This window comes from Thalassophryne amazonica, chromosome 7 (genome assembly GCF_902500255.1).
Source record: "Thalassophryne amazonica chromosome 7, fThaAma1.1, whole genome shotgun sequence".
Lineage (NCBI taxonomy): Eukaryota > Metazoa > Chordata > Actinopteri > Batrachoidiformes > Batrachoididae > Thalassophryne > Thalassophryne amazonica.
In genome coordinates, this window is record NC_047109.1 from 57,062,721 (window position 1) to 57,087,451 (window position 24,731).

The window sequence follows — 24,731 nt, forward strand, 5'->3', positions numbered from 1 at the left end:
CATAAGAAGGGCTGGATAACAGAAAAAGAGACGGCTTTCCTTTTAAGTGAATACCCTCGTTGTCCAGTATTTTATGGTGTACCCAAAATTCACAAACAATTGGATGATCCTCCGTTATGGCCCATTGTTTCTGGAATAGGGAGTCTTACTGAGCCCCTTTCACAATTCGTTGATTTCTTTTTGGCAAAGTTTGTTCGTAAATTACCCTCGTATCTTGAGGATACCACTGATGTCTTAAATCTTATCAATAATCGGAATTGTGCAAGTGATGATATCCTTGTGTCTTTGGATGTACAAAGTCTATATACATGCATACCTCACCACGCAGGCTTACAAGCCATTTCTTTCTATCTTGCCGAATGTCCTACTGATGTGCTGCCACCTTCAGATTTTTTGATGAAATTGGTTGAGATTGTCTTATCGAATATATTTTTTAAATACTCAGACAAATATTATCTACAACTACAGGGCACTGCTATGGGGAGTGCTTTTGCTCCATCTTATGCCTGTTTAATGATCGGTTTTGGGGAAGAGAAACATATCTTTAGTACTGAAAATAGCCCTTTTCACTCAAAAATATCATTATGGCGCAGATATATTGATGACGTCCTCTTAATTTGGAGGGGCACATATGATGAGTTACATCAATTTTTGAATTATATCAATTCCACCACAGATTATTTGTCTTTTACTATGAACTATAACTCTCGTTCCATAGATTTTTTTAGATCTCACTATTTATAAGGATGTCAATAATTATTTGCAATCAACTATTTATCGTAAACCTCTTAGTAGAAATACTTTACTGAGAGCTGATAGTAATCATCCGCCCCATTTAGTTCAGAACATACCAGTGGGTCAGTTCTTGCGAGTTAGAAGAAATTGCAGTTCTATCACGGACTTCATGTTAAAAGCAGCCCATCTAGCAACTCTGTTTGAACAACGTGGTTATAGTAGAACTAACATTGGTAAAGCATGGGACAGAGCTCTAAATACTGATCGTGCCTCTTTACTCAAGACCAAATCTAAATCCTCTTCAACATCTAAATTGTTTTTTTTCTACCTGCTATACTCCATTTGCGGGAAGAATAAAAAACATAATTTATAAATATTGGCACATTCTGAAGAGTGATCCCACACTTAAAGACATCTGTGCTGAACCACCTAAATTTATATTTAGACGTGCCCGAAATATTCGTGACAGACTTGTTCGTTCAGATATGATCAGTCCCGCCTCAACTGTCTGGCCCTCCAGCTCACCAAAAGGTTTCTTCAGATGTGGCAATTGTGCACATTGTGCAAATTCCACTAATGCTTCATATTTCTCTCATCCTCGCACTGGTAAGCAATATCGTATGTCTTCCTTTATCAATTGTAACACTACTCATGTAGTATATATTTTAAAATGCCCTTGTGGATTGGCATATATTGGCCAAACGAAACGTCAACTTAAATTACGGATAGCTGAACATAAAACGGCAATCCGTACTCAGAATTTAACTTATTCCATGGCAAGGCACTATAAACAGGCCGGTCATGGCTCTCCAGCATCTTTAAAATTTTGGGGGATTGAGAGAATCATAGCTCCACCCAGAGGTGGTGATATTATCAAAAAACGTTTATGTAGAGAAGTATTTTGGATTTATACTTTAGGCACTTTGGAACCTTTTGGTTTAATGAAGATCTAAAATTTACTTGTTTTCTCTAATAATTGTTTTTTAGTCTGGCTTTAGTCTTGGGTGTTTTGGGACAGTTTGTTTCTAATCATGAATTGATTACTAATTGAGTGAGTGTTGTGTCTGACGGATGGTCATGCCCTTTTGAAAGCACCTGCTTCCTATCAGTATTTAAGCTGTACTATCTCTGTTTGTGAAGGACTCTGAGGAAGATGTGACTCTCACATTGAAACGTTAGTCCCGTTGAAAATTTTTTGCTTTCAGCACCTTATTAAATTTTCTGGCACTTATTCCTGTGTTGCACCAGTTATTTTTCTTTTTTATTAAATATCTTGTCTTTGTGGTGTATTCAGTTGAATATAGGTTGAAGAGGATTTGCGAATCATTGTATTCTGTTATTATTTACATCTTACACAACATCCCAACTGCATTGGAACTGGGGTTCTACATCATGCCAGACCATTGCATTGATATGACATGCTATCACCCTTTTATCACTTGAGTGTCATGAATGTCACAAATTTCTCTATGAATATTAATGATGACAAAATACACACAATGCAATGCAACTTATTACACCTTAACTAAAGTGACATGAAACATACAACAACATGGCTAAAGTTCTTCTCTATTACCCATGCATAAGAACGGGTAACTCAGCTAAGTTGCCCCTCAAAAATAAAGTTTCTCATTTTTATTGTCCCCCCCCCCAGGATTTGTTCATTATGTGAAAAGAAAAAAGCTGACAAAATTTGGATGTATTCTAATAATATTTACTGGTAGCTCAACAGCATCAAAGTTTTGTAATGGATAAACTTGAATATGACAAATAACAGTTGTTTTAATGTATACATAAGAATATTGTAGAAATACTTATAATGAAGACGAGCAGCCGTTAGTGTGAAAAAGTTCACACATGCGCACGAAGGTTCAAGGTTTGCTCATGCAAGCACACGTGATTCAAATCCATCAGGTTTTGGCAAAAAATAAAAAGGTCCGATACTTTTCTAAACAGACCTCGTATATATATATATATATATATATATATATATATATATATATATATATATATATATATATACAAGGTAACACAATGACAGAGGTAATATTTTCATATGATGAACAGTGTAACTTGTATGCATAACCAATAACAATTATATCAACTCCTTCTTTCGGCTGCTCCGGTTAGGAGTCACCACAGCAGATCAGTCGTTTCCATCTCATCCTGTCCTCTGCACCTTGCTCTTCCATTCACACACATATCCTCAGTCTTGCTCCTTCTGACTTTCATTCTCCTGCTCTCTAGAGCATATCTCCACATTTTCAGGCTCGGCTCAACCTGCCCTCTACTTTCACTGCAGATCATAATGTCATCTGCAAACATCATAGCCCATTGAGATTCCTGTATTATTACATCAGTCAACCTGTCCATCACCACTGCAAACAAGAAAGGACCCAGATCCTTGGTGTCATCCCACCACCACCTTGAATGTATCTGTCATTCCTGCTGTGCATCTCACTGCTGTCACACTGTCCTTGTACATATTCTGCACACTCCAGACTTCCTCATACAATACCACAACTCTTCTCTTGGCAGTCTGTCATATGTTTTCTATAAATCCACAAACACACAATGCAACTCGTTCTGGCCTTCTCTATACTTGTCTGTCAGTATTATTAGAGTAAACACTGCATCGTACTGCTCTTTCTCAGCATGAAACCATATTGCTCCTCACAGATCTTCACCTGTTTTTGAAGCCTAGGTTTTACTACTCTTTCCCATAACTTCCTGCTGTGGCTAATCAACTTTATACCTCTGTAGATATTGCAGTGATACACAGCACCCTTGTTCTTCAAAACAGGAACCAGCACAGTTCTTCTCCACACCTCAGGCATCTTGTGCCTCCACTGGAATGTCATCTGGGCCAGCTGCCTTTCCACTCTTCATCCTCTTCATAGCTGTCCTTACTTCACCCTTGCTAATCTCTTGCACTTCCTGATTTATTCTCTCCACATTATCCAGCCTTTTTTCTCACTCATTTTCTTCAGTCATCAGTTCCTCAAAATATTCCCTCCACCTTCGCGACACACTCATTTGTCAGCATATTACCATCTCCATCTTTTACCACTGTAACCTGCTGCACGTCCTTTCCAGCTTGGTCCCTTTGTCTGGCCAATTGGTACAAGACTTTTTCCTCCTTCCTTACTGTTCAACTTCTTGTACAGCTTGCTACATGATTTTTCCTTAGCTTTTGCCACTTCTCTTTTTTGTCTCATGCCGCATTTCATTGTACTCCTGTCTACACTTTGTTCATCTCTCCCACTTATTTTTCGCCAACCCTTTTCGCTTTATGCTTACCTGCACATCTTTCTGGACTCCTTGTCTCTCCTTCCACTGTCCAGATGACACACCCAGTACCTTCCTAGCTGTCTCCCTCACCACTTCTGCAGTATTTTCCAGTTGTCCAAAATTGCTTCCCCTCCATCCAGTGCCTGTGTAACCTGCTCACTGAATTTCACTTAACAGTCTTGTTATGTGTCGGACGCAGGACGGAGAACCGACCAGCGTTTGAAGGACCCAGTATAAAATAAGCAGAGCACGGTACAAAGGATAACTGAATTTAATAACATAACAGTGATGTGATAATTACAAACAAATGAGTGCGCGGTCTGGTGAGGTGGTAATATGGTGCGCTCCAGGCAGCACAAACGGTCCGGAGCCAGAAACAATTCGGACCCAAGGACCCCGCCGACACCCCCCAGGTGGCTGCGACAAACCGAGTCTGTGAAAGAAGAAACCATCATGTGAGTCCACACTCCACACACAGAGAGACCACTCAAAGGTGTACATAAACAGCAAACACTTCCTGGCTTAATCACTAATCAGCTTCCCACCCTGCAGGCATGGAACCGCCAGTTCACATTCTCAACTGCAGTGGAAGCTGATTAAACGACTAACATAACAGCTCAATATAATAAGGTGTGAGGGACACCACATTTACTGACTGTACTTATGTTAGTCACAAAACCTAACGTACCTCAGGAAGTGTGCTGACGAGCGTGAGACCTCACCCCCTCCTCTTTCACAGACCATGGCATCAAACCTGGACGGTCTCTGCATCCATGATGATGAGATGGCTCTCGAGACGACGATCTCACCCGTCTGGTCACAAGGTCGAGTCTCTGGCAAATACACACTGTGTACTCCAGACTTAAATGCAACCATGCTCCAATCCATAAAGATGCACCACAGCTGTGAGTCCTGACGAACTGCACATGACCAGCCTCAGGTGATCAGGGTGAGGTCCTGATAGCTCAGCCACACAGCCACTCAGTCCTGAATGCAAGCCACCTGGAAGGAAAAACAAAAGACAGAACAGAAGACAGAAACAAAAGGCAGCCAGGCACCCCCAGCCATACAACAAGCCTGCCTCCTTCAGCTCCCACCATTTGACCCTTTGTTTTGCTCAGACTTTCTTCCGCTTCTTCACCTCTAAAGTCGTCCTCCAAACCACCATTCATTTATGTCTAACTACATTGACACCACCTTACAGTCTCCAATTCATTTTAGCTTCCATCTCTTACAAATAATGTAGTCCACCTGTGTGCACCTTATTCCACTCTTATATGTCACCCTGTCCTCCTCTTTTTTTCTAAAGTAGGTATTCACCACAGCCATTTCCATCCTTTTTGCAAAATCAATTACCATCTGCCCTTCCACATTCCTGTCCTTGTTACCATATCTACCCATTACGTCCTCATCACATCTGTTTCCTTCACCCACATGCCCATTTAAGTCTGCTCCAATCACCACTCTTTCATGCTTGGGTACACTCTCCAACACCTCATCTAACTCACTCCAGTGATCTTCTTTCTCCTTCGTCGCACAACTTAACTGTGGGACATATGCACTGATGATATTCATCATCACACTTTCAATTTCCAACTTCTCAGTCATTACCATGTCACACACTCATTTATCCTCCAACACACTCTTAACATACTCTTCCTTTAAAATGTCCCCAACACTATTTCTCTTCCTATCCACACCATGATACAACAACCTGAAACCACCACCGATGCTCCTGGTCTTACATCCCTTCCACTTGGTCTCTTGCACACACACAATATTCTACCTTTCTCCTCTCCCTCATATCAGCCAGCTCTCTCTCTTTACCTACATTCAAAGTCCTGACTCTCACTTCCACTCTTCTATTTTTCCTCTTCTCCCGCTGTCTCTGGTCACGTTCTATTCCTCTTCTTCTTCGCCCAGCAGTAGCCCAATTTCTGCCAGCACCCTATTGGGTAACGGCACCCGTGGTGGTCATTGTTAACCCAGACCTCGACCAGTTCAGCATGGAAATTCGATTTGTCCTCTGCATCTTTCTTTTGGCTTGTTTTACACCTGATGCCCTTCCTGATGCAACACTACTCATTTATATGGGCTTTGGACCAGCACTCAGAGTGTACTGGCTGCACACTCCATGTGGCTGAGATTTGGCAAACTTTACAGTTTATGCCCTGCCTCCTTGTACCCTCCTCATTTATCCAGGCTTGGGACCACCACTCAAAATGTACTGGCTGCATACCCCATGTGGCTGAGTTAACAATTATATCAACTTATGGTGTATTTTCACACCATGAGTTGAAGTAACACTGACAATGTTGCTGTGTAACTACATCAGTGTCACAAATCGATATGATTGTGGTTTACTAAAGGTAAAATATGGACTGTGAACTTTTGTGTCCTCAACTTGATTAATGTGTTGTAAAAAAAAAAAACAAACAGGCTGCTAAGACTTGCCATTGAAATATGTTGTTCGTGTATTTTTGGAGCTCATTTTCACCCATGAATTTGTTTCTTTATAGTACTCATTTTTTTTCATAACATGCATTTCTTTCTTTCTGTATGCTAGTCATTGATGATCCACGTAAGTCTTTGACTAATTTCATGCACAAACTCTCATCATGTCTCGTCAACTCGGACTTCCTGTAAACTGTTTCTGGGCATTTTTGTGTAATACGTCTCGTCTCTGCCTGTTAGATCCCACCAACAAATCACACATGGCCATCACAGAGAACATGGAAAGTCGAGTGTTTGTGGTACGCCTCTGCACAAATTTCTGCTTATCATAATTTCAAAAATTCACATCACAGCTTCCAGTGGTGCTGTGTAACCTGTATTTGTGTTTGCACAGGTGTCGGTGGCTGTGGGTCTGGCTGTGTTTGCCTGTATCTTCCTCCTCATCATGGTTGTGATTATTAACAAGTGCGGTCAGCATTCCAAGTTTGGCATTCATCGTAAGTTATCACAGCAAACAGGATTCATTTTGCTGTATTCACATTTTATTTTGATATTATCGTGAAACCCGGAGGTGTGGCTCAGAAAGCAGTTGGACAGAAATGCAGACTCAGACACAGGTGTAGGAGAAATCAAAAGTCTTTATCCAGAATTCAGGCAGTGGTTCAGTACACAGACAGTGAGCCAGGCGGAGGTAACAGACAGGCGAGAGGCAGAGATGTTGTCCAAAAAATGAGTCAAGTACAAAACACGGTGAGACAGAGTTCAGTGGCTGTGACAAAAAGCAAGGTCCAAATCAAAGTGGGGTCAAACGCAACACGGCAGACAAAACAATGGCAAGGCTGGAACGATGGCAGAAGAACAAAGCAAAAAGCACAACGAACTGGCAGTGACAAACAAAACACACAAGGCTTAAATACACAGGAGGCAATCAGGGCGTGATATGAGACAGGTGCAGGGAACGTTCAGGAAAGGGGTGCGGTTGGACAAGACGCGTTCAGGAAACAACAGGATAGTGACAGATGGGGTGTGACTGACAGACACAGAGGCTAAAAGCCGTGACTGAAACACCATCCAACTGTCCTCAAAATAGAATACCAAAAACAAAGATAAACTAGAAGCACTCGGAGAGTGCAAACCTCCGCCAAGGCCATGGGGTCACTGACGCCATAACATCTACACGCTGTGGAATCATTGAACCTAAAAAAGTCTAACGATGTTTGCTCAGTAGTAAAAAAAATTTCATCTGCTGTGACTGGATAGCATGTATCCTTAGCGCTTGGCATCACAGTTTATTGCAACTTGCACCTTTCCCAGAAGCTACTGTCATCTGAACACTGATATTGATATTGCATGTGCTTATAGACAAAAACAAATAAGAGACAAAATTCAATTTATTATTCAACTAAACTGCAAATATATGAATTTTTTAACATTTATGAAACACAGGCCATAGGGTCACTGACCCTAAAGAGATTCCCTCCTTGGCACACTGATCTATTCAACAATTCAGTGTTACAACCAAAACTATGATACATACACTTTTCTTTCCTTTATATTTGACATCCTTGACCATGAAAACATACCACTAGAACTTGGAATCACTTTTATGTCTTTATTAGTTCAAAAATTATTGTATAAAAATGATTTTTCGGTAATGGCAGTTTTCTTCTGGATCTAGCTCCATAACATTTGAAGCTACAACAAATCTGATGACACCTTACTGAATCAGTACAGATTCAGCTACAGTTTGGTGTTAGTTGTGCATCTCTAGCTTCATTTGTCACCTCACACTGACACATTTTCTATTTTCCCTATATTTTTGCATATTCTGGATCACCAGATCCAGAATCCGGATCCAGTCATCACCAAACTTTGTTGTTTGATAGAACATTTGACTATGTTACACCCTAATTTTTTTTCAAGCCTTTCTGCCTTGTTTTTGTGGAGTTAGAAACTAGAATGTCAAAATTCCCCCTATCCCGCAATGGTGAAGAATCCTTTAAAACATTTCTGGATCCGGATCGTGATCTGGATCACCACTAAAATTTAATCACTTGTTCCTCTTGTCATTTCCAACCACTCCACAAAATTTCATCAAAATCCGTTCAAAACGTTTTGAGTTATCCTGCTGACAAACAGACAGACAGACAAACAAACAAACGCGACCGAAAACATAACCTCCTTGGCGGAGGTAACAAACCCAACAACCTCATAAAATAACATGAAAGGAATACAGAATTAAACCAGGAAACAAAAGGTAAGAACTGAAAAAATATCAAGAAACTAAAGGCTGAAACAAAACTAGAATGGAACTCAGCACATGGCTACAGTAGGAAAAAAAAAAAAAAAAAAAAACGATAATCCAGGATCGGGACCAGACAGAAAAACCATGAGAGGGAAAGTGGACACAGACAGGAGGCAAAACCAAGACACAAGCCCAGACAGGGGCAAACCATGACAGATATCTTTTATTTTTATTTGATTAATCACAAAGATCAGAGGAAGGTTCAGACAAGTATTGTATTTTGCAGACTATTTTCTGTTTATTCTCTACGGTCAGCAGCCTTTTAGGTCATGGTGATGAAGTACTCTCTTAAAAATGGACCATGTCACATTTCTGTTCGATGGCAACTCCTTCATCTGTTCTTAGTTGTGATCCTGATCACCTTTTCATTCTTTAGAACAAAAGTTTACAAATCCTGTTTTTTAATTCGGACCTCAAGTATGTGTAGTTTCAAGGGTGTTATATAATTACTTATGAAATGAAACCATAAATCTCTTTGAGGTGCTCCTATAGAGGAACCTGGTTTTGGATGTTCAGAACAGTCCTCCAGAAGCTTTGACTTGATTCTTTACTTTTTCTTTTTTTTTCCTTCGTTTGGTCTTAAACCCAAAAAGGCAGTGGTTCTTCACTTAAGCTCTTAAACACAGCCAAATGGTTCCCCAATTCACTACGAATTATGACAGTTATTCAGAAGCTTTTACAAGTAATTCCATCAATTTATGCAATCTTCCACTCTTAAAATATTACCTTAGTGGATGTAAACTATTGACTCACTAAAAATCTGGCATTGTGAGGGAAAAAATTTAATCTATGTTGTTACTATTTGTTAAAAATAGCTTTATATGAACATAAAGAAGCCATTATGACTTAATACACATATTCTGTGATAAAATGGAATTTTTGCAACAGGGGAGAAATGAGTTGGAAAGTTTTCAGCCAAGGTGCAGCCATTAAAAAAAAGAAGAAAAAAAAATACAATTACACAATTTATAATAATTACTACTGCTAATAATAACAACAAACATTTCTTTAAAAAAATTTAACTTGCATGAAAGGATAATCTAAACTACCTATATATATCTCTATCTATCACACACACAGACACTTGGACCTTTGGCGCGGCTCTGCATAAACCTATAAATTGCCTATAATGCTACATATAGTGAACATATTTAGTGAAAAGGTTGTTCCACAGGGAATAGATGTCAATTTATTTTTGATGCAAATCCAGATAAAGGTGGCACAGCCATGAAGTTATATTTATATTTATCCATTCATTCATTCATTTATTTAAGGTGTGAGATAAAATGTACAACTGCAGCAGCTTGTTATGAAATGATTGTGCAGAGCCTGAAAGGAGCACGCTTCACATGACAAGATTGCTGATGACTTAAAAACCATTACATTGCTAGTGCAGTAGTAATACTGTCTCTGTATCCTCTCCATTGCTTTTTTCATAATATGCTGTTTATTAGTTTGATTAAAAACACTTGTAGCTTATTAGCTTATTATTCATCTATATTGTATGGCCTTGCCTTACAATATAAAGCACCTTGGGGCAACTGTTTGTTGTGATTTGGCGCTATATAAATAAAATTGATTGAATTGATTGATTGATAGATGTGAAATAAGCCAGAACTGAACATTCGACTAAATTATTGTTAAAGTGATGAGAGGTGTCAGAATGTGGACTAATACAGGATTTCCACTGAGCTGTAACATTGCACACAGACAGGCAGCCACTGTGTTTGCTGAGCTGAAGTGCCTTAATTACTGCATGAAAATAGCGTCAGAAATGTTCTTTAGCGACTGCCACGTGGTGTGTGCCATTAAAGAAGCTGGCTGGCTGGCTGGACGACCAGCCGGATGGAGGACAAGCTAGAGTAGATATAGCCTCATTCGGGCCCCACCCACCAACACATACTCATCTACTCTTCTCACTCACAAAGTGCCTAAGTGGGTCTGATTGCCTAAGTGGACTGCGCTCCCTCCAGCGCTCCTGCTCTCTTTGTTGATCCATTTTCTCCTGCCGTGGACTCTGGGGGTTCTGTGGTTTGCCTTGCTGAGTGGGGTTTTGCAATTTGGGGCCTACTTGCTTGACTTTTAATACATACTACAGTCAAAGTTGCAAAGCATTCAGGCTTCTTTTGTGGTCATTTCTCAGTTCAGTGCAGCATGATTGCTGCGTAGTTGATGACGATGATTGTTAGACCTTGTCATCATCTATCACCATGACACCAACACTGTTTGTGATAAATGTGGATTTCTCAATGTGTGAAAAGATTCTGAATTGCTTTTTGATGAACAATGCAATCACAAATGGTTGGAAACTGATTAGGTGTTGTATTCTTCTTAGTTTGTTTGTGCCATTTCTTGTTTTGTTAGGATCCTCAGTTTTAGGCACTGAGGACGACCTGGCCGTGTCACTTCGTTTCATGAACTTTGGAAGCAGCCCACCCTCCTCAGACGAAGACTCTGGTTTATCCAGTTTTGTAGAGAATCCACAGTATTTCTGTGGTATAATCAAGGACAAGGACATGTGTGAGTGTTACTGATGATTCTGTACATTTGATGATCATTCACTGAAGTCACACGTGTGCTTAAGCAACCAAGTTTGAGTTTTGCGTGATACATTTTTATTTCAGAGACAATTTCTGACTGTTTACTTCTTATGAATCTTTCTGGGATATCTGGGTTGCTGTTTTTATTGTTGCATTGTTGGACTCAAACCTCCACAGGTTTTTGCATCCATACATTCAAAACATCTCTGTATGTGATCAGGTGTCCAACATATTAAAAGGCAGGACATTGTGTTGAAATGGGAGCTGGGTGAAGGAGCCTTTGGCAAGGTCTACCTGGCAGAGTGTGCAAACCTCAGCCCCGACAGTGACAAGATGCTGGTCGCCATTAAGGTGAGACTGACAGTGTTCCTCTTTTGTGTCACACAAGCACTTTGACATAATTCCTGAAAATGTTGGCAGCATTGTTGGAAGCTTTTCGATTGTTGTGAGATCTAGGCAGAAAAGAAGAAAGTGCTCAAATGATAAAGGTTCCTGTCTAATCACTGCCAGATTGGCCTCTACTGGTGGTTGGCTCTCACTGCGGTATTGTATCACTTCCTGTTCCGGAGCACAGCTGTGTTTTTCTGTATCTGTTAGCTGTTTAATCTGCGCAGTTAGATTGATCTAGTTATCTAGATTACGATTTGTTTCCCAGTGTAATCTTTACGTGCCTTAACTAAAGCACTCCTTCTGCTGAATCACCTCTAAATTATTCACTTTGCGTGTTTTTAGGAATCCGCTAGGTTAGCGTAGCTACTAGCTCTTAGCCGATTTAGCATGGCGGCTTCTCCTGTCTCTCCCACACTTTTCTGCTCTGGGTGTGAAATGTTTAGTTATTCCTCGGCCTCCTTTAGCAGTAATGGTACTTGTAATAAGTGTAGCTTATTCGTAGCTTTGGAGGCCAGGCTGGGCGAATTGGAGACTCGGCTCCGCACCGTGGAAAATTCTACAGCTAGCCAAGCCCCTGTAGTCGGTGCGGACCAAGGTAGCTTAGCCGCCGTTAGTTCCCCCCTGGCAGATCCCAAGCAGGCTGACTGGGTGACTGTGAGGAGGAAGCGTAGTTCTAAACAGAAGCCCCGTGTACACCGCCAACCCGTTCACATTTCTAACCGTTTTTCCCCACTCGACGACACACCCGCCGAGGATCAAACTCTGGTTATTGGCGACTCTATTTTGAGAAATGTGAAGTTAGCGACACCAGCAACCATAGTCAATTGTCTTCCGGGGGCCAGAGCAGGCGACATTGAAGGAAATTTGAAACTGCAGCCTAAGGCTAAGCGTAAATTTGGTAAGATTGTAATTCACGTCGGCAGTAATGACACCCGGTTACGCCAATCGGAGGTCACTAAAATTAACATTAAATCTGTGTGTAACTTTGCAAAAACAATGTCGGACTCTGTAGTTTTCTCTGGGCCCCTCCCCAATCGGACCGGGAGTGACATGTTTAGCCGCCTGTTCTCCTTGAATTGCTGGCTGTCTGAGTGGTGTCCAAAAAATGAGGTGGGCTTCATAGATAATTGGCAAAGCTTCTGGGGAAAACCTGGTCTTGTTAGGAGAGACGGCATCCATCCCACTTTGGATGGAGCAGCTCTCATTTCTAGAAATCTGGCCAATTTTCTTAAATCCTCCAAACCGTGACTATCCAGGGTTGGGACCAGGAAGCAGAGTTGTAGTCTTACACACCTCTCTGCAGCTTCTCTCCCCCTGCCATCCCCTCATTACCCCATCCCCGTAGAGACGGTGCCTGCTCCCAGACCACCAACAACCAGCAAAAATCTATTTAAGCATAAAAATTCAAAAAGAAAAAATAATATAGCACCTTCAACTGCACCACAGACTAAAACAGTTAAATGTGGTCTATTAAACATTAGGTCTCTCTCTTCTAAGTCCCTGTTGGTAAATGATATAATAATTGATCAACATATTGATTTATTCTGCCTAACAGAAACCTGGTTACAGCAGGATGAATATGTTAGTTTAAATGAGTCAACACCCCCGAGTCACACTAACTGTCAGAATGCTCGTAGCACGGGCCGAGGAGGAGGATTATCAGCAATCTTCCATTCCAGCTTATTAATTAATCAAAAACCCAGACAGAGCTTTAATTCATTTGAAAGCTTGTCTCTTAGTCTTGTCCATCCAAATTGGAAGTCCCAAAAACCAGTTTTATTTGTTATTATCTATCGTCCACCTGGTCGTTACTGTGAGTTCTCTGTGAATTTTCAGACCTTTTGTCTGACTTAGTGCTTAGCTCAGATAAGATAATTATAGTGGGCGATTTTAACATCCACACAGATGCTGAGAATGACAGCCTCAACACTGCATTTAATCTATTATTAGACTCTATTGGCTTTGCTCAAAAAGTAAATGAGTCCACCCACCACTTTAATCATATCTTAGATCTTGTTCTGACTTATGGTATGGAAATAGAAGACTTAACAGTATTCCCTGAAAACTCCCTTCTGTCTGATCATTTCTTAATAACATTTACATTTACTCTGATGGACTACCCAGCAGTGGGGAATAAGTTTCATTACACTAGAAGTCTTTCAGAAAGCGCTGTAACTAGGTTTAAGGATATGATTCCTTCTTTATGTTCTCTAATGCCATATACCAACACAGTGCAGAGTAGCTACCTAAACTCTGTAAGGGCGATAGAGTATCTCGTCAATAGTTTTACATCCTCATTGAAGACAACTTTGGATGCTGTAGCTCCTCTGAAAAAGAGAGCTTTAAATCAGAAGTGCCTGACTCCGTGGTATAACTCACAAACTCGCAGCTTAAAGCAGATAACCCGTAAGTTGGAGAGGAAATGGCGTCTCACTAATTTAGAAGATCTTCACTTAGCCTGGAAAAAGAGTCTGTTGCTCTATAAAAAAGCCCTCCGTAAAGCTAGGACATCTTTCTACTCATCACTAATTGAAGAAAATAAGAACCCCAGGTTTCTTTTCAGCACTGTAGCCAGGCTGACAAAGAGTCAGAGCTCTATTGAGCTGAGTATTCCATTAACTTTAACTAGTAATGACTTCATGACTTTCTTTGCTAACAAAATTTTAACTATTAGAGAAAAAATTACTCATAACCATCCCAAAGACGTATCGTTATCTTTGGCTGCTTTCAGTGATGCCGGTATTTGGTTAGACTCTTTCTCTCCGATTGTTCTGTCTGAGTTATTTTCATTAGTTACTTCATCCAAACCATCAACATGTTTATTAGACCCCATTCCTACCAGGCTGCTCAAGGAAGCCCTACCATTATTTAATGCTTCGATCTTAAATATGATCAATCTATCTTTGTTAGTTGGCTATGTACCACAGGCTTTTAAGGTGGCAGTAATTAAACCATTACTTAAAAAGCCATCACTTGACCCAGCTATCTTAGCTAATTATAGGCCAATCGCCAACCTTCCTTTTCTCTCAAAAATTCTTGAAAGGGTAGTTGTAAAACAGCTAACTGATCATCTGCAGAGGAATGGTCTATTTGAAGAGTTTCAGTCAGGTTTTAGAATTCATCATAGTACAGAAACAGCATTAGTGAAGGTTACAAATGATCTTCTTATGGCCTCGGACAGTGGACTCGTCTCTGTGCTTGTTCTGTTGGACCTCAGTGCTGCTTTTGATACTGTTGACCATAAAATTTTATTACAGAGATTAGAGCATGCCATAGGTATTATAGGCACTGCGCTGCGGTGGTTTGAATCATATTTGTCTAATAGATTACAATTTGTTCATGTAAATGGGGAATCTTCTTCACAGACTAAAGTTAATTATGGAGTTCCACAAGGTTCTGTGCTAGGACCAATTTTATTCACTTTATACATGCTTCCCTTAGGCAGTATTATTAGACGGTATTGCTTAAATTTTCATTGTTACGCAGATGATACCCAGCTTTATCTATCCATGAAGCCAGAGGACACACACCAATTAGCTAAACTGCAGGATTGTCTTACAGACATAAAGACATGGATGACCTCTAATTTCCTGCTTTTAAACTCAGATAAAACTGAAGTTATTGTACTTGGCCCCACAAATCTTAGAAACATGGTGTCTAACCAGATCCTTACTCTGGATGGCATTACCCTGACCTCTAGTAATACTGTGAGAAATCTTGGAGTCATTTTTGATCAGGATATGTCATTCAAAGCGCATATTAAACAAATATGTAGGATTCCTTTTTTGCATTTACGCAATATCTCTAAAATCAGAAAGGTCTTGTCTCAGAGTGATGCTGAAAAACTAATTCATGCATTTATTTCCTCTAGGCTGGACTATTGTAATTCATTATTATCAGGTTGTCCTAAAAGTTCCCTAAAAAGCCTTCAGTTAATTCAAAATGCTGCAGCTAGAGTACTGACGGGGACTAGAAGGAGAGAGCATATCTCACCCATATTGGCCTCTCTTCATTGGCTTCCTGTTAATTCTAGAATAGAATTTAAAATTCTTCTTCTTACTTATAAGGTTTTGAATAATCAGGTCCCATCTTATCTTAGGGACCTCGTAGTACCATATCACCCCAATAGAGCGCTTCGCTCTCAGACTGCAGGCTTACTTGTAGTTCCTAGGGTTTGTAAGAGTAGAATGGGAGGCAGAGCCTTCAGCTTTCAGGCTCCTCTCCTGTGGAACCAGCTCCCAATTCAGATCAGGGAGACAGACACCCTCTCTACTTTTAAGATTAGGCTTAAAACTTTCCTTTTTGCTAAAGCTTATAGTTAGGGCTGGATCAGGTGACCCTGAACCATCCCTTAGTTATGCTGCTATAGACGTAGACTGCTGGGGGGTTCCCATGATGCACTGTTTCTTTCTCTTTTTGCTCTGTATGCACCACTCTGCATTTAATCATTAGTGATCGATCTCTGCTCCCCTCCACAGCATGTCTTTTTCCTGGTTCTCTCCCTCAGCCCCAACCAGTCCCAGCAGAAGACTGCCCCTCCCTGAGCCTGGTTCTGCTGGAGGTTTCTTCCTGTTAAAAGGGAGTTTTTCCTTCCCACTGTAGCCAAGTGCTTGCTCACAGGGGGTCGTTTTGACCGTTGGGGTTTTACATAATTATTGTATGGCCTTGCCTTACAATATAAAGCGCCTTGGGGCAACTGTTTGTTGTGATTTGGCGCTATATAAAAAAATTGATTGATTGATTGAGATGCCAGAACAAGGCACAGGAAAAAATGTAAAGGTGAAATCAATACACTGCAGCAATACTGATAAAGTAAAACAAGCAGTCAGGGTGACATTTCCTTGACCTTTCAGTTGGTGTCGGGTTTAGAATACTGTATCTTTGATAAGAGGAAGAGACAACCAGGCCTTAAAACAAGTGAGAGATAGAATTCAATTTTAAGCTCGCGAGGAGTGCAGTCAGGCTGTACACCAAAGCTACACTAAAGTCTGGCCTGCGCTCCCGCTCTTTTTATTTAGGACTTCCCTACATACATGGGCGGTACAGCTCCTAAGGGGAAGAGTGATAGCGTGTGAGCTGTTGCCGCAGAACCGCTGATTGCACAATACATTCAGGACGTTCAGAACCTTTTTAATCTTGGGCTCGATTAAGATGTGTTTAAGACATCTAACGATTAATCACACTTCTTCTGACACAAGGAGTAATGTATCATAATCACACTGTGGTTGGAACATTCAATTCTCTATTCTTTATCTCACTGCTCCGCTTACGGCTGCATCCTGCCTGGGTCATCTTCACATGTCCTGAAAAAGAGCTTAGCATGCACACAGAGATACCACAACTTGCAGAAACACGTCATGTCAAATATCTTAAGTAACCTTCACCCATCACATCACTACAATACACTTTATCAGAGCAGAGAGAACTACATTCTACCAGAGCAGAGAACACAAAACATGCATGATAAAATAAAACAGTGTATCTACAGAATAACTCCAACAGTTGGTTTCCAATTTTGCCAATGTAGCAGCATTTTGCATAGTATTAAAACAACTGAAATATGGATTGCTTCTTAAACAGTGGTCCATATGGTGCACGCTTTTTGCAGACGACATAGTGATATGCAGCAGTTGAAGGCAAGTAGTGGATAAGATGCTAGAAAAAAGCAGAACTTTGGTAGCGTATTGAAGACTCACAAGAAGAAAACAAAATATGTGAGGTTTTGTGAAAAGTGGGATTTATTCGTTCCCTTCTCTTTAGGTTATTTGCACACCACATTCTTCAGTATCATCTTTTGACTCTACACTATAAAAAAGAAAGAAAAATCTGAAGATTCTGTTGTTTTTACAAAAAATAAAAAAGGCAGCTGTGGTTGCCAGTATAATGTTGTAAAAAAAATACAGTAAAAATCTGTAAATACCTTCACAGAAAATACTTAGATTTTACAGGAAATAAATAGCTGTGACTTGCAATAATAATAATAATAATAATAATACAGGTGGAATGGGGTATAGGCACCTTTGAATGAGGGATTATCTGTCCGGGAAGCAAGGACACCACCATTCTGTCACATCATCAATTTCAATTTAATTCAATTTAATCATCTTATAAAGCACCAAATCACAACAAAAGACGTCTCAAGGCGCCTCACACAGAACACACACACACACATCTTCAACCGCTTAGTCCAATTAAGGGTCACGAGGGGCTGGAGCCCATCCCAGCAGTCATTGAGAGCGAGGCAAGGTAGACCCTGGACACCACGCCAGTCTGTCACAGGGCCACATATAGACAAACAAACAGTCACACGCACACCTACGGACAATTTAAAGATTCCAGTCCACCTAACCTGCATGTTTTTGGACGTAGGAGGAAACTGGAGCACCTGGAGGAAACCCACACAAACACGAGGAGAACATACAAACTCCACACTGAAAGGCCACAGGCGGGAATTAAACCCACAACCTTCTCGCTGTGAGGCAACAGTGCTAACCACTAATCCACCGCGCTGCCCTCACATAGAACAGTTCAACATAAAAAAAAATAAATAAATAAATAAACATTAAAAAATTCAAATACATAATTAAAAACACATCATGTTAACTAGCCTGTAAATATAATGCACTGCAGAATCCTATTAATGCATAGCCTACTCAATTTCAAACAGGCATGATTTGTTCAGAACTTCACATATTAACATACTTTGCAAAAATACAGTTTAAAAAATGTCAATGATATACAATTCATTCTATTTTCAGAGTAGTGCCTATTGTGTGATAGCAGTGTGGTGCAAACAGTAAGTGTGTCTATCTCCCCAGACAAGCATCCCAGGTTCAAGGCTGCTTCAGGTTCATTCATCTTATACAGCTATGAGGGGGAAAACCAGGTCAACATGTGTATCCTATACCAAACCCCCAGTGGTAGAGTGGCATAAATGAGTTTCAGTGGACAATAAGTAACGACTGCATCTATATTCTGAAGAATTAAGATGTTTAAAAACACCATGATCATGTTAATTTAGCAGAAAAATGCTGTTGGATTTATTGGTTTAAATTGTAACTTTTTTGTAAATTACAGCAGTTTTATAATCTACAATTTACAGGTTCATCTGTAAAGGTGTTTACATATTTTTACCTTTTTTTTTCTTTCTTTTTTTTTTTACATGGGAGGCATTTAAGCTTGTACACTCTTTCCAGTAGAGCCCTCAAGACATGATGACTATATTGGTAAAGCTGTGATGAAAATGAAAGTACTGAGGGAAAGGCAGAAATGGAAGTGAACAGAAAAAGAAAGGAAGACTTGAAGGCAGGCATCAACATTAACGCTTGTCCGATTGTCCGGGACAAGTGTAAAATGTGATCGGACAAGCAATATGCTCTAATCGTTGTCCGACCGGACAAGGGGCAATTTTTTTGGTTTAAAACGTTCAAATTCTTTATTTTCATCGCTCGGAACCAAAATACCTGACCTGATCTTCGGTTTTTCCCGCCATTCTCCACGCAGCGGACAATCGGAAAACATGATATCAATGTGTGCGTGAGACCACTGTATGGAGTGTGTGTTCATAGTAGAGGCTGACATTTTTTCGGGAATCCCATGGGATGGGAGTCAATTTTGCTATTTATCACGTGATTGGGACGATACGGGATTAAAAATTCACGGGAGCAGATGGGAGCGGGAACCAAGGTTTTAGGCAGCGAGAAGTCCTGCTGTCATTTGAGTGGTCAATTTTTGAAAAACACGCCGAAAAAACAGCGGGCAGCTTTGCTTAATGCTGTCTAAAATTAAGACTGTGCAACCACGTGTGTGCGCGCGCGAGTCAGCTGGGTGAGAGGGAGGGGGGGGGGGGGAAGGGGGGGCCGGGGGAGGGGTGCACTGAGCACAGAGTGAAAAACAACACAAACTAAACTGTGGCGCTGTCTTTATTTCTCTCTGGACTGTTCTGACGGTACGTCCTGTTCACACCGTGTGCACGTGTCAGTGATAGTTATACTGAAATTATGAGATGAAATAAATTGGTCAAAATTCCTTAAAAAATGCGAATATATGAATGAACAGAATAAAAATCACACACACGTGTGATTAAAAAACCTGATGTGGAGAAACTCTGCAGTGATGTTCAGAAGCAGAAATCACATAAAGCAGCTGAGAACTCTGAACTTTAACAGGCTGTTATTTTACAAAGATACTTATTTTAGATGACTTAATGTAGTTGTTTAATGTTCAAGCACAAAACATGACTGAGGAGGAGAAAAAAAGAGGAAATGAACTCTAGTCAGAATAAAAATACAAGCTGCTGATTTTTATTTTTCAAAATATTAGGCTGCAGCTCTGCGTTTCATTTACTGCGTTTAAGTTACCGCTTATTATTTTCAAAAATCACGAGGTCAAATCAATCTGCAGTGTTCAGTTTTTCCTGCACGTTTGTGTATTTTTCCTTCTTATAAGAGTTTGGTTTTTGTATTTGTTCTACTAAAAAGTTAAAAAATAAAACAATAAAATGTTAACACTTTTCCTCATAGCAGTTATTTAATTTCAGAAATGGAACAGAAACAACCACAAATAAAAAAAAGTAGGGACTGTATGTAAAATGAAGATAAAATAAAAATGTTTATTCTCCCAGTTTCTCCACTCACACCCACAGAAGCCAAACATTCTTCCCAAAGTTGTGTCTTTGGTGGCTTCCCTCACTTGTCTTCTTGCAGCATGGACATTAGTTTTTGAGAACTGCCTACCTGACACAGATTTACCATAAAGTACCACAATGTTTGTATTTCTGAATGATTGATGTAAATAAAGTCTAAGAAATATTCATTGAGTTGGAAATGTTCATGTATTCATCCTCTGACATTTCTCAAGAAAGTGGCTGTAAATATTATTAACTAATTCTTCCATTAACAATAAACTGCCCTGTCCCAAACTTTTTTTCTTAGAAAATGCTGCAGGCCTCAAATGTAGGAATGGATATATATTAACAAAAATAAATAAAATAAGCTGATCTCACGAACATGAAATATGTTGGTTTCATACAGTCTGCAGTTACAGAAATAGAAGACAAAGTAAATGTCAGGATCATTACGTGTCCATCACCACCACATTTTGAAAAACTATAAGACCACAGGCCATGCATTATTTATGTTTTATGTCTTTTACTGACTTTTATTTTTATTTTTTAATTTGATTAAGGCAATAAGTGCCTCCCTGTATTACCACAGGTGAACTGTTTCTGTTGCCACATCTTCTGAAATAAAACTGCAAAATTTTACCACCCACACAGGAGAGTGACAGTATTAACTTTTTCATGAAGTAATATGTCACAGCAAAGTAGATGTGATAAATATTTAATCTGAATCTCAGTGGGTCAAGGATCAACGCTGTGAAAATGTAATGTTGATAGGACTAATATTTTTGGAGAAACTACTTGCTAATTACATTTTGGACTAACACACCATTCCAGAAGGGGGTGGTAAATCATCTTCATATTAAAAGTGTGAGTGGGTGCATGTGTGATTTTAGTTAGTAAATTCAATGTAAGTACATAATATAAGTAACGCCGTTACTCTAATTGACCACTTTTTTTTAGTAACGAGTAATCTAACGCGTTAATCTTTCCAATCAGTAATCAGATTAAAGTTATCTCCCAAGTCACTGTACGTTACTATTATTTTTGCATTGTGGGTCGATAGCAGCATTAAACTTGGTCCGTGGGCAGGAGGTCGGGGTTCGAGTGAACTGCCCACTTTAAGCGAGCTGTGAGCTTTTCATCCGTGGTTTTTTGCAGCAGCTACGACTCGTCCTCAGCGCGGTGACAACAGCACACCTGCACTGAGCTTTACAAAGACATTTTTATGCTTTTTTTCTCAGAGCCGCTCTGTATCTGCTGCTAAAAACAGCTGATCCTCCGCGACGCGTCAACAACTAACACTATTTTCCACTCAAATGCACCTAAAGTCTCTTTCTGAGGACCACATGATGTGAAAACACAATAAAACTTTCTTACCTGTAAATCTGGTCATGTTCCGGTGTAAATAAATGTTATCCATTCTTTGTGCTCAAACACCAAAGCAGGGGCGAATCCAGATGGAATGGAGGCGTGGGGCAGGGATGTGCCCCCCCCCCCCCCCCACAACACCCTTAGATTAAAGGTCCAGTTTTGAAGCTGTTTTTTTACTACAACTACTAATACTACTTAAAATAATAATAATTTCGACAAGTAAAATGTTTAGAGAGAATTTAAATGTTAGAAAAATATTAGAAAGAATTTAATAGTTACATTTATAAACAATATTGGTTAGAAATTGCAAGTTTTATGGTTACAGTGCTGTCAACAGTTAAATATGAGGTCAAGAATGAGGTCTTTATTTTACTTTTTATAAAACAAGTATTTATTTTCATTGAAGTCAAGAAAGGGTGACTATAAAGTGAGTTTTGGCAAAACAAGTATCATTGTCATGTTGAGATGGCAGAGGGTTGTTGTTGGCAGCTGGGGAAAGTAACTAAAAAAGTAACTAGTAATCTAACTTAGTTACTTTTCCAATTGAGTAATCAGTAAAGTAACTAAGTTATTTTTTCAAGGAGTAATCAGTAATCAGTAATTGGATTACTTTTTCAAAGTAACTGTGGCAACACTGTAAATACATTAATAAAAATACATGAATGACACAAGATAGAGGTGGGATGAAGTCACCAGCAAGTCACTCTCAAGTCATGAATTGGCAAGTCACAAGTCTCAAGTCATAATGACCACTAATTGTTTGCAAGCTGACTTGAGACTTGCCAATTCACGACTTGACAGTGACTTCGTCCCACCTCTGCAAATAGTCAAAATACTTATTTCCAATGTGGTTCATTTAAAAATCAAATGACAAAGTAGAAGTAAGAATAAAATAAAATAATAATAATAATTATACTGATAATAATACTGACGATGATGATAAAAAATAATAACAGTATGTATATGATAAGAATGTAAACATTTATAAACACATTCAGACAGTACACATTAAAAAATACGTAATAAACAGGAAATAAAAGGGTTGAGTTCTTCTAAAAACTGTTGAGGTCTAAGGTTACAAAAACATTCTGGACTCACACACCATTCATACTCATTCTAGAAACTTTGCATAATTTATTACCACCCTTGAAAAATGTCACGGGGCCAAAAATATTTAGTCAGCCCTGATTGTGCAAGTTCTCCTACGTAGAAATATGAGAGGTCTGTAATTTTCAACATTGGTACAGTGCAATTATGAGAGACAAAATGAGAAAGAAAATCCAGAAATCACACTATAGGATATTTAAAACAATTTATTTGTAAATTATGGTGAAAATAGTATTTGGTCACCCACAAACAAGCAAGATTTCTGGCTCTCACAGACCTGTAACAACTTCTTAAGAAGTTCTTCTGTCCTCCACCTGTACCTGTATTAATGGCATCTGTGGAACTCGTTATCTGTATAAAGACACTTGTCCACAGCCTCAAGCAGTCAGACTCCAAACTCAACCATGGCCAAGACCAAAGAGCCGTCGAGGGACACCAGGATGAAAATTGTAGATGTGCACCAGGCTGGGAAGAGTGAATCTACAATAGTCAAGCAGGTTGGTGTGAATACATCAACTGTGGGAGCAATTAAAGAAAATAGAAGACATACAAGACCATTGATAATCTCCCTCGATCTGGGGCTCCACGCAAGATGTCATCCGTGAGGTCAAAATGATCATGAGAACGGTGAGCAAAAATCCCAGAATTACACGAAGGGACCTGATGAATGACCTGCAGAGAGCTGGGACCAAAGTAACAAAGGCTACACACTACGCAGAGAGGGACTCAAATCCTGACCAAGCCAGTCTCCAGACCTCAACCCCATAGAAAATTTGTGGAGGGAGTTGAAAGTCCATGTTGCCCAGCGACAGCCCCAAAACAGCACTGCTCTAGAGGAGATCTGCAGGGAGGAATGGGCCAAAATACCAGTTACAGTGTGTGCAAACCTGGTGAAGACTTACAGGAAACATTTGATCTCTGTCATTGCCAACAAAGATTATGTTACAAAGTATTGAGTTGAATTTTTGTTATTGATCAAATACTTATTTTCCACCATAATTTACAAATAAATTCTTTAAAAATCCTACAATGTGATTTCCTGTTTTTTTTTTCTCTCATTTTTGAGAACTTGCACAATCAGGGACTGACTAAATACTTTTTTGCCCCACTGTAAAAACTACACAATCTATAAACCCGTGGATCCCCACGGGCAACATGCTACACATTTATGAGAAAAAGCAGAGAGTGCATTGGGATGGAGTGTTGCAGATGGTGAAATGTTCTGAAAGTGGAAAGGTGGTGGATTCATTCCTGAGTAGTCCTGTGTAACAAAAGCTCTTTGAAAACATGACTGAACAATGTGCTCAAGACCAACTTCGATTAATGAGTAGTTGTCTTTGTGTTGAATTTGCAGAATTCTGCCTTGAGATTTGTATTTTTTGCTTTACCCTGATTGTTTGAGGTCACCACAGTGGAGGATGCATAACTTTGATGATACAAACATGTACAGTGCCATCTACGTGAAGAGCAGGACGGGTCAGTTATAGACAAACAACAAAATTTAATTTCCCTCTGGGATCAATAAAGTATGTATGTATGTATGTATGTATGTATGTATGTATGTATGTATGTATGTATGTATGTATCTATCTATCTATCTATCTATCTATCTATCTATCTATCTATCTATCTATCTATCTATCTATCTATCTATCTATCTATCTATCTATCTATCTATCTATCTATCTATCTATCTATCTATCTATCTATCTATCTATCTATCTATCTATCTATCTATCTATCTATCTATCTATCTGTCTGTCTGTCTGTCTGTCTGTCTGTCTGTCTGTCTGTCTGTCTGTCTATCTAAAGAAAGCAATGAAGTCATTGGAGTAGACGTACTCCCAGATAGGATTGGAGTTATTTACAACTCTGTACATGCACTTAAATATTCCATATAGTGAAATTGCGGTTT

General features: G+C 39.6%; 1 protein-coding gene across 1 annotated transcript in view; it reads left to right on the forward strand.

The window, feature by feature from the left end:
* ntrk1 (neurotrophic tyrosine kinase, receptor, type 1) overlaps positions 1-24,731 on the forward strand; it is a 137,659-nt gene that overhangs the window by 85,350 nt on the left and 27,578 nt on the right. Inside the window, 5 exon segments of the mRNA XM_034174252.1 lie at positions 6,593-6,607; positions 6,721-6,779; positions 6,875-6,977; positions 11,150-11,305; positions 11,546-11,676. Of these exon segments, the coding sequence (XP_034030143.1) occupies positions 6,593-6,607; positions 6,721-6,779; positions 6,875-6,977; positions 11,150-11,305; positions 11,546-11,676 (464 nt within the window).